At 39.0% G+C, this 10,441-nt stretch overlaps 1 protein-coding gene across 3 annotated transcripts in view; it reads right to left on the reverse strand.

Annotated features, from left to right (window-relative positions):
- Window positions 1-10,096, reverse strand: part of SMG1 (SMG1 nonsense mediated mRNA decay associated PI3K related kinase) — an 88,103-nt gene extending 78,007 nt beyond the window's left edge. For all 3 annotated transcript variants that reach the window (XM_031433147.2, XM_031433146.2, XM_031433148.2), the window contains exon 1: window positions 9,689-10,096. In XM_031433147.2, the coding sequence (XP_031289007.2) occupies window positions 9,689-9,777 (89 nt within the window). In that variant the 5' untranslated portion in view covers window positions 9,778-10,096. The remainder of the gene's footprint in view (window positions 1-9,688) is intronic.
- Window positions 10,097-10,441: the final 345 nt, after the last annotated feature.

The following is a 10,441-nucleotide window of genomic DNA, read 5'->3' on the forward strand; positions in this document are numbered from 1 at the left end:
AAGAGCCAGGAAACAATGCTCCCACTGTGCTTAGCAGTAGCCAGAAATATACTGAGGTATTTGAAGTATTCAGCCTTAAGTTTGAGAAAGCCATGAAACAGTTCAAAATCCTCACTTAAGCCACTTTAAACTCACAAGGTCTATACAAACCATCTTTTTCTCCTGTAACATTTTATATTAACATACTTTTATCAGATTGATAGACTGATTTAAGTGGTATAAAATAAGAGTCTTCCATTACTCCCTTGTGCAATAAAAGAGAAAAATCAATGTTTCTATATATGAAGTTCCTCAGGAGACAGCATTTACTCATTTTGAGTAAATTTATAGCACCATAATTTAAAATGGTACCAAAATTCTATTGGTACTAAGCAGTCATGACAGCTTAATACTGTATATACATTATATAATGATGCAAAATTTCATTAATTCCTATCTATTTAAAAGATACATGTGGTTTTCTTTTCTTAAAGTACTTCAAACTATGATATTGGCAGAGTATATCCTTTCCATGATCAATGACCATCCTCCCTACTCCCTTTAAAACAAATATACATACATTCTACATTAGGGAAGAAAGAGCACTGCAGCATTTAACTGACGTTTTTAAAAGAATTAGGTTTTAAATTTCAACTATATAATGAAAGTTAAGCAAGGTACAAGCTACCTTTTAACCTACTCTGTCTCTATTTAACTCCATTTGCACCTGCCCTACAATAAATGCAGTCACAAAGATTAGATTATTTTTGCTGGCTCACAATTTCAACTGACTATCAAGTTCTTAAAGTGTGAATAATAAGACATGGCAAAAAATAATAAAGGATGCAGATCTACAGCCAAATTCCTTATTACCTAACTTGAAACAGGCTTACAGCTTAATGGAAATTTTCTCCCTAGAACCCTACAGTAGAAAATGTAGAAAGAGAACCACCACTATAATGGAGAGCAATTAATTGCATCTCCACCAATATTCTTCTAAAAGAATGCATATAAGTTGCTATTAAGTATGGCAAAAGTCATACTTAACAGGAATTTAACAATTACGTGAGCTTCCAGTCATGCATCCTCTAAAAGACTTGATGTAAATACCTTTTATGGAAATTTTTAATACACATACACACTCTAGTCTCAGAGTACTAGAAAAGTGAAATTTCAACCAGTATGTGGATGCATGTGTGTAGTAAATTCTAAAGACGAAGAGAAAAAAAAGAGGGAGGTTCTTTAAAATTCTAAATTTGATTTAAAGTGTGGCAACATAAATAGCATTTGGGTAGCACTTTATAGTTTTGAAAGTAATTTCCAAAACTTTACCTTCAACCTTCATAACCCTTTGTCTTAGGGAAGGCAAGAATTACCTCCTCAGAGGGACAGCTGGCAGTGCCAGTACAAAAGACCTTTGTCTTCCCATTCTTAGTCCACTGCTATTTTCATGACACCAGCCTCTCCTAAGATAAATATTTGTGACAGATCAATACTAAAAATGCACACATTCTTAAAAATAATACACCTTACAGAAGAATCTAAAACACTCTGGTTCTACTTCTAACTTCTCCAATGCAATTACACTAAGACAACAAGTGGATTTTTAAATGGACTAAAAGAGCACTATGGTGTAATTTTTATATCCTCAATAAGATTAGAATAAAAACACAGGGATACTACTATTATAGTAACTATACAAGACAGGCCACTCTAAATAAACATTTCTTTTACAAAAATTTGTTTTATAGTCGGTCAACTGATTACCCCCCATATACACCTTTATTAAGCATAAGTTCATCTTTAATTTTCAAAAAGGAACAAGATTCCACATATTAAAATGACACCAATATTTCAAATAATGACAATCATTTATAAAACAGTCAGAATCCTAACTCAAGTCCTTCAAAAACGATACCAACTGTGTTTCACGGTAGATTCTTCTAAACTTGGCTAATGAATAGACACTAAATCTCAAGTTTCATAGTCTTACTGTTGGGAAACCATTTTCACCTTTCTTCATATTCATCCAAAGAATACGAGGACAGGCAAGAAAAACAATCGATGGTTTCAGGAAAGAAAATTCAAGATGTGTTTTCTTTCCAATTAAATATGTATTAATCAGTTGCACCGTACTATGTGATACAGGGGATCATTTTTGGATCTTTTTAGTCATCTAATCAGGAAAGAGTCCCATTCTATAGAGGACAGACAAAAAAAATCTTGACATCTTTCCTCAAATTAATAGATATTTCCGGCAAAGTTCTGGCAAACTGCAGGAAATCAACATAGACTCTGTTATTAGGGCAATGAATCTGAATTTTCAGTGTTAGAATCAAACCAGAGAGGCTGGAAATAAAGTGTTATATTTCAGACAAGGATGCCAGGGTTCATATTATCAGAAATATAAACCAGGGAGGCCCTCAGAGGCTGAATAGTAAGAGTCGTAGGTTGCTTCAAAGAACTAAATATTCCAAGATGAAAGTTAAAATTCCAAACACATACACACAACCATATACACACATCTTCTAAAATCAGAAGATTAAAACACTAAAGAGAAGAATTAAGTAAGAGGGAAATTTTTTAACTCAAAGAGCTTCAGTAAAAAATAAAATGTTGCCAATGCTGTCAAACATGAAGGAAAAACTAATACACATCACTACAAAGTTCAAGACATTTATTAGTGAAGGCTTTTGCCTAATCAACAGAAAAAGTATCTGTGTATATGTATATATGTGTGTATGTGCGTGTGTGTGTAAAATCTAGTAAATACTAAGTTAAACAACTTTTTTTAAGATCTGTGGACATATACATACAATGACCTTAGGCCACTACAGAACCTTTAATAATTTTCTTGTGGACCTGTAAGAGCACTACTGAGGTTCCTCACGATGATAAAGGAAAAAAAGGGTCAAAGGAAAAAGTAGTGCCCTTCCTTATAAAGAAAGAAACAGCATAATTTAGTAAGTTTCATATCAAAAAGCAATCTATAATTCTGATACCAGAAACTTCTCTTTTGAAAAAGGTTTTTAAGTCATAAACACGAAAAAATTGGTAAAAGATTTGTAAATAACAAACATAAGGTCCTAGACATACTACGAATAGCAACGTTAACCTCTAAAGGAATAACTTTTAACAGGAATAAAATCTCGTTTTTTCAAAAGGTATGAAGATCAATATATAAGAAGGAACTCACTATGAAAGAAACTTGTTGATTCTGCAAAATTAGGGTTTCACTCATTCCCCAATCAGCAGGCACACAACTGGCAAAAGAGCTGTTTCCTCGGGCATTCTAATGGAATGCCCAAAAAGGTTCAATCCAGTGCTTAACTTTTTAGTGATTAGGCTGTTTAAATAATATACAAATAGATACAATAGATATGGGATAAACTGTCAATGTGTAAAGTAATTTTAAACATGTGACCAAGGTATTTTTTCAAAATGGATAAAACCTATGAATCTTAAATGGCCATAGTCTTCTACGAAAGATCTGGCCACCTCAGTCCACTAGAACACTGTCCCTTTGAACCTGTTCAATCAGCTTTAAGTTGCTGCCTCAGGCCGACCAGGCTGTTATACAAGGGATAGTTTCCTTCAAAATGCCTCCTATAGTAACAGTGTGGTAAACCCTAGAGTTAACTATAAATACAGAAACAAACCTGCAGAATTCCATTTTCATGTATTTACTTGAGAAAACACACTAGAGTGTATAGTATTTATTGATGCATTGGTAGGCAAGAAGGGATACAAACGTAAAACCATTACACAAGATGCATGCACATATAATGGTTATGTTTTACTGAGGAAGACACACACAAAAATTTCAGACAGTGGTATGTGCTACAAAGAAAGCCCAGTGTGAAGTGTTATTAGAGAAGGCTGCTGCTTCTCACTGACGGGGTGGCATTTAGGCTGAGATAGCATGAAAGCACCCAGGCCAAGCACTCTGAGAAGAGCAATCTATGCAACAAGAGCAAGCATACGCAAAGGCCCTAAAGCAGAAATGAGTTTTCAGAGTGCTTTAGGGCAAATACACTGAAGCAGTACAGAAAATGACTCAGGCTCATCCCTCAGGGACTTAAACTAGTTGGGGGAACCAAAAAAATTGAAGATTGGAGCACAGTTAGTTTTTACTGCAGACCTGTGGCAAGATATGGAAACGAGAGGGATCACAGAAGGCAGAGGTAGCAGGGTAGAGGTCTTAAGGGAACACAAGATTTAGACTGGGGAGAGCGCAAAAAACAGACCTAACCAACAGCAGGTGTGAGAGGTTCAAGAAAGGCCCATGAACCTGTAGCTCACAGGAATAAATTTAGTCAGCCTAGCCAAACTTAGAAGAGCTCCTGTGTTTCAGGACAGGACTCAAACGCCTGAAAACGTAAACAGTGGATCCACCATCTAAAACTGTTTTCACAAGGATCTTCAGATATCCCAAGTATGTTTATAGCAAAAGAGAAATAACAGAACTATGTTGAAGATGATGTTATCAATCCTTAGAGACCGCAATTTGGTATTCAAAGATTTCCTTTCTATGTTAAGTTTTAAGGCAAAATCTACCTGTACATTCTGCCAGGGGTTTTGGGTTTCGGTTTTTTTGTGGGGGAGGGCAGCAGGAAGGGGAGTAATCCAACTGCAAAGTCGTCATGTATCTGTATCTTGATTGGGGACGAAGTTACACAGTGTATACATTTTTCCAAAATCATTGAACTGAAGACCTATACATGCATAAGTTTTATCTTAAAAAGGTAACACAATGGAGTTCAAAAAGAATTCAGCTAAGAGAGGAAAAGTACAATCAACTAATACAAGATGGAGCAGATCATAAAAACATACGTACACCTGAAACTAGTATGTTGTATGTCAATTATACCTCAATAAAGAAAAGAAAAACACAAATGTCACCATAAAAATTTAGTTACCCTCTACATTTAAATAAATAAATAAAATAAAATAAGCTAGAGTACTTCATATAGGAGTTAAACCACAAGATACCCACAATCTTCACTATTACAAACTTTGATACGAGAGGGGATATATTTTATTTTGTAGTCCCCAAAATAAAATAGGTCCTGAGAAAACTTTAAGATAGCCAAAGACAGGTAACCAGAATAACAATATGAAGAAACACCAAACAAATGACAGCTTGTGTGAATCCATATAGGAAGGTCCATTGAAAGAAGGAGCCTCAGGGATTTATTTTAGGCGATTAGGATAGGGAAAGAAAAGCGAATAAGCAAGTGCCTATTATATGCCATGCAGCAAAGGCAGGAAATCCTAAATTTGAACGTTGTGACAGAGAATTCAGTGTTCACACAAAAATACCACTAGCAACCACACTCCATTTTATGGGTATGATCATTCCATATAATTTAAGTGTACTAACCTGAATTTAATTGTGAGCAGACAAAAAGTATCACTTTAGTGATTATCCTCAAGCAACACCAAAAAACAAATGAGGGGCTCTTGATTATGGAAATTCTACATATTGAGCTGAATATTTTTGTCTGAATTAAAGCCATGAATTATAAACAGAATATTCAGGTCCTCAAGTCTCTCGTCTACACTGTTCCAACTGCCTCCTAGTGTGGTTACATATGCACACACACATACACACACACCCCAACTAATTATAATCTTCCTCAATTATGTCACTTTCATGCTGGTAAAACTTCAATGGTTCCCTAAAGTCATTCCAAAGACACCTACACACTGATTCAAGACCTACAACACAGCCCCACTCCAGCTCTTGAGCTTCATCTCCTTTTTGTATCTGTCCTTCTAACCAAATTGGGAATTTTTTTTTACCAACCACAACCTGCACTTTGCCATCTCCCTACTTCCTTCTGTTTTTTGAGAGATTTCCCTCAAATTTACTGCCAAAATAGTACGGATCAATTTCATGACCCCACTGGCCCCTACTCAACTGTATAGCTTTCCTTCCTGATTCTCCAAGTTTTAAACTCTGCTAATCACAAATATAAAATATAAAAATAATTATATCAAGAATTTTATCACAATTAATACCCATATAGTGCTTTGCCTTTTACAAAGCCCTTTCTTATCTCCTGTATTAACCACTAACCACCTTAAAGACAGTGACTCTACTAGTCATAAAAATCCTTACAGCATCACTATTTCTTGAATTACAATATTTTCATTTAATTAGAATATTTCATAATCTTGTTATTAAAAAAGTCTTCAGTTATACTCCCAACTTAGAAAGGATCCAAAAGGGAAGGGGAAAAAAGGTTCAATTTAAAGATACTATTGACAAATGTTTCATAAGGAATATACTTTATTCTATAATGGGGAAAAAAAACTTTGTCCCAAAATTCAACACCCATACACAATTATTTGAAACTCAGTATACTTGGAAATCTGCGGTAGAGAACTGGCAATCATTAAATTCTATTTAACTAAAGCCCTATTTATAGTTAATAAAATATGTAACTCCACTTAATTTATCCTTTGTGTATTTCACTATGCTATGTACTTATGGACATCAGACAGTATAGATTCATAAAAGGCTGAACAGACAACTCTGGTTTCAAAAATCCAGCTTCTCACATTGTCAGAATACTAGTGTCTGGCTTTTCTATCTTCACAGCACCATTTCTTCCCCATCTTCTAGTCTGTGATGGAGAATGAAGGTATTTGTATTTGTGAGAACTTTAATCTGTCTACATTTTAACCAAAAATGGAAGCTATTTTTAATATACAGTTTCATCCTTTTAGAATTGTAAAAAGAACCTAAGTTTGGGCACAGTAAGACATCCAATATGTATCTATTAAATGAATAAAGTCTTAAAAGATTCCCAAGTATAGAAGTAAAATCTGTTTTCTGTTGACTCAAATGGTTCCTCTTATTTGTTGAACTAATCTATACTTAACTCCAATGTCAAATTAATCATGTCACTTTGCAGTATTAAAATGAACAATATAACTAATTATACATGTAATTTTAAAACAAATCATTCTTATCTCTATCTTGACTGGTGCCCCTAGAAGATTACTTCCCAAAATAAAGTCAAGAAAAGGACAGAATGGCTAGTGGCAATAAAAAACTACTCATTTGCCTAATCATTTTTAAATGTTAACGGAGAATACTAAAATGTTAACGGATGAAACTAAAAGAAAAGAAAACTAAAAGGAAGACTGTAAGCCAGTACTATATAAATAGTTTCTGCTAGAGGTATGCTTTTAGCAAAGGTGGGCTTCCTCTGTTGCCATATGACACTAATCTATTCAGCCACGTGGAACACTTCCTGTCAATATGTGAAGTATCATGTGTGGCCATGATTGATCCAACAGTCAGTTTCCAGACTAACTGACAAACTAACACTAAAAGAAATGGACAAGAATTACTTTTTTAAATCCTACTTTTTACAAAGCATTAAGTCTACAAAAATAGAACCAAAAAAATCAGAGAAGGAATGGTACAGAAAGGCAAATAATTTTTTTAAACCAAAATGATTCAAATGAACCGTAAGGAATCTGCCTGCATTTGAAGACATTTAGAAAAATAAACCCCCATTTTAGCAAGGGGAAAAATCCAGCTCCATTCTGTCAGTTAACTGGAGTCTGTCACCTTTCTGAAGTGAATAGGGGCCAGAATAACAACCTCAAATTTAATTCATGAAAATGTATGACTTGGCAAACACCTGCGGTTTTTTATTGGCTTTTTAACAAAACAACTAGGCAACTGTGTGAAGAAATCATGTATGGCGTGTTATCCATACTCCTCTGTTCCCTCCTCTACAGAACAGTCAAGTATTTCCAACATCCTAATCAACTGTTACTCCATGTAACCAAGTGCATCTCACAGTATCTGTCTACTTAGGCATTAAGTTCTGAGACTTTGTTACAGAACACAGCTTCAAAAAATGCATTCATCCTCCCCCACACACAGGTAAGAAATAAAGTACATGAAAAAAGAAAACATAGATAATATTAATAATCCATACACATATTCCTTATCTATATAAGGCATTCTGCTTCATACCTGTCAAAAGCAGCCAGGTGCTCTCAACCCATGGCTGCAACTGTACTACTTCATTTATTTAGAACCACAAGCTACAATTTATTCTTTTCCAAAAGCTCTAGGATTATCTGTGAAGGGCATTTCATTTAGTCCTCTAAACGGATACTACGTACATTCTTTCAATGTTGACCACAATACTAAAAAATAATGTACAATCCACTGTCAAAAAGCTCTCAAATGCCAAATCCAAGCTCATTTATCACTTAATTCATTACATGCAAAAAAAAATCACATATTACAACATATGTACTTTTGTACAACTAAGAATGCCAATTACAGATAAAAATACAAAAACTAGTCAACTGATTTTAAAGCACTTACAGACCCTAAGTGGTAAAGGAAAAAGCAGCTAAGCAAAGTAAAACGATGCTTTTCGAATAACTTTTTAAAAATGACTTACCATCTCAATTCCAGACTCAGGCATTAACTTTTAAAGTCATCTAGGTCTACATCAGTTCTCAACAGACATAGCATTTGGGAAGACATGTTAATAAATAGAGTAAGAGGTGTACCAACCATCATTCAAAAGATTATTCTGATTTTTCTACCAAGTCTTACAGTGTTAACATTCCAACATCATACCAATTTCCAAACACTACTGGAATTACATGAAACCACCAGGAAGCAAAAGTCATCCCAACAACGTGTGTGTCTCACACTTACTTGGCCAGTTCCTGGACAATCTTAATACAAGTGTTTCAACATATTAAAGCTCCATGAATCAACTAACCCTAAAACATTATATACATTTAGGGAGTTCTTCTAGGTATTGGCCTAAGTTCCAAAATAGTCTGAGTATTACAAGTACTCATTCAGTAAGAGAGGTAAGAATAAATCAGTCCCAAGTTAGGTACAAGTGCCCCATGATTAATCAGAAAGACACGAAAATTAAATTTTTTTAAAAAGTCGAAACTCCTAATATATTCGTAGTCAACTAGGCCCCAAATCTGTCACAAGTTTAATCAAATTCTCTACTCTCTAAGTGAGTGCTCGCTCAAGCGTTCAGGTAAGAACTGATATCAGCTAGAGTAACTGTCCCTACTCTTGGGGAAAACTTCAAATTCCAGAACTAGAGTGGGTAGGCCTCATTAATCCAGCCACAGTCTCATTTCATGGCCCACAACTGCCCTGCCTAAAGTCAGAGTAAGGCCTTGGAGTGTTTGGGGTTTTTTTGGCTTTTTGCTTTTTAATATTAACACGTGGGGGTCACCGAAGGGATTACTGTTAAGGAGGTCTTTCACGTGGGAACTGAGTAAGGGACCAGGGAAGTGAATGGGTAACATAAAGGGTCCCGTACTTTCAAGATCCCCCAACTCAAATCCCAAGTTGAAGGGAAGGTGGCAAGAAAAAGTGCCCCCACAACCAGGTTCCCTTCCTTCACCTTCCTTGACCCAGCTCCTAGGCCAGTGCCTCCTCCCGGAGCCCCTGGGTCTCGGCTCCAGCCCCGAGGCTAAAATGCAGGGAGAGGGGAGGCATTTAGGCCTCGCCTCCCAGCGGCCTTCTTCCCCCAGCCGGGGCGGGAGGGGACCCAGGAAGCCGCGCCCGGTTCCCGGGGGGTGGGGGGGTGGACAGCCTAGGCCGCGCCTCCCAGCCCGGCGGCCCTAGGCCTCGGCCCGCCCGAGGCGGGGCCCGGGGTCGGGGCGGCGGGCTGGGCGCCGGCTCACCCACCTGGGTTGCCAGTCATTCCAGCTCCGCGGGTACTTGGTGCCGCCGCCGCCGCCGCTGCTCAGCCGAGACCCCGGGGCTCTGCGGCTCATTACCTTCCCCGACACGACATGGCCAAGCGCCGCCGCCCGAAGAAGCGCGAGTCGCCGCCCGAACCGGCCGCAGCCGACACTCTGCTCCGGCCCGGGGCTAAGGAGGAAGCCGAAGAGGAGGAGGAGGCGGCGGAGGGCGGGGGAGGTGGACGGCCGTTCCGGGTTCCGCCTGAGCCCGCAGCGCAGGACGAGGAGGCGGAGGAAGGGGAGGCGACGTCTCTTCCAGGGCCGTGCGCGGCCCGCAACGCCGGGGCCCAGGAGGAGGAGGAGGACAGCGAGGAGGAGGCGGTGGCAGCGGCTCCTCACACTCACACAGCCACGGATTCCCCGCCTCCAGGCTCCGCCCGCTGCGCCGCTGCCGCACGGCATGCTGGGAGCGAGGGGCGGGGCCGGCGCCCGCCGGGCCAGAGGAGAGGGGCGGGGCCGGACCCTGAGGGCGGGGCCGAGCGCTGCAGACGGACCGCCCCCCCGCGTTAAGGGCTCGCCTTCACTCTGCGAATCGCGCCGAGGTCCGGGCCCCGCCGCGAGGGATCACGGGAGAGGGGATCTCCGCCCCCACCCCCATACGCACACCCTCCCACACACGCCCGGGAAAGCACCTGACCCCCGAGGGCCGGGCAGTCAGGTGTAAACTGGCATCCAATCAAGAACCCGGGGTGCGCTT

Source organism: Camelus dromedarius, chromosome 24 (assembly GCF_036321535.1).
Source record: "Camelus dromedarius isolate mCamDro1 chromosome 24, mCamDro1.pat, whole genome shotgun sequence".
In the NCBI taxonomy this organism is placed as follows: domain Eukaryota; kingdom Metazoa; phylum Chordata; class Mammalia; order Artiodactyla; family Camelidae; genus Camelus; species Camelus dromedarius.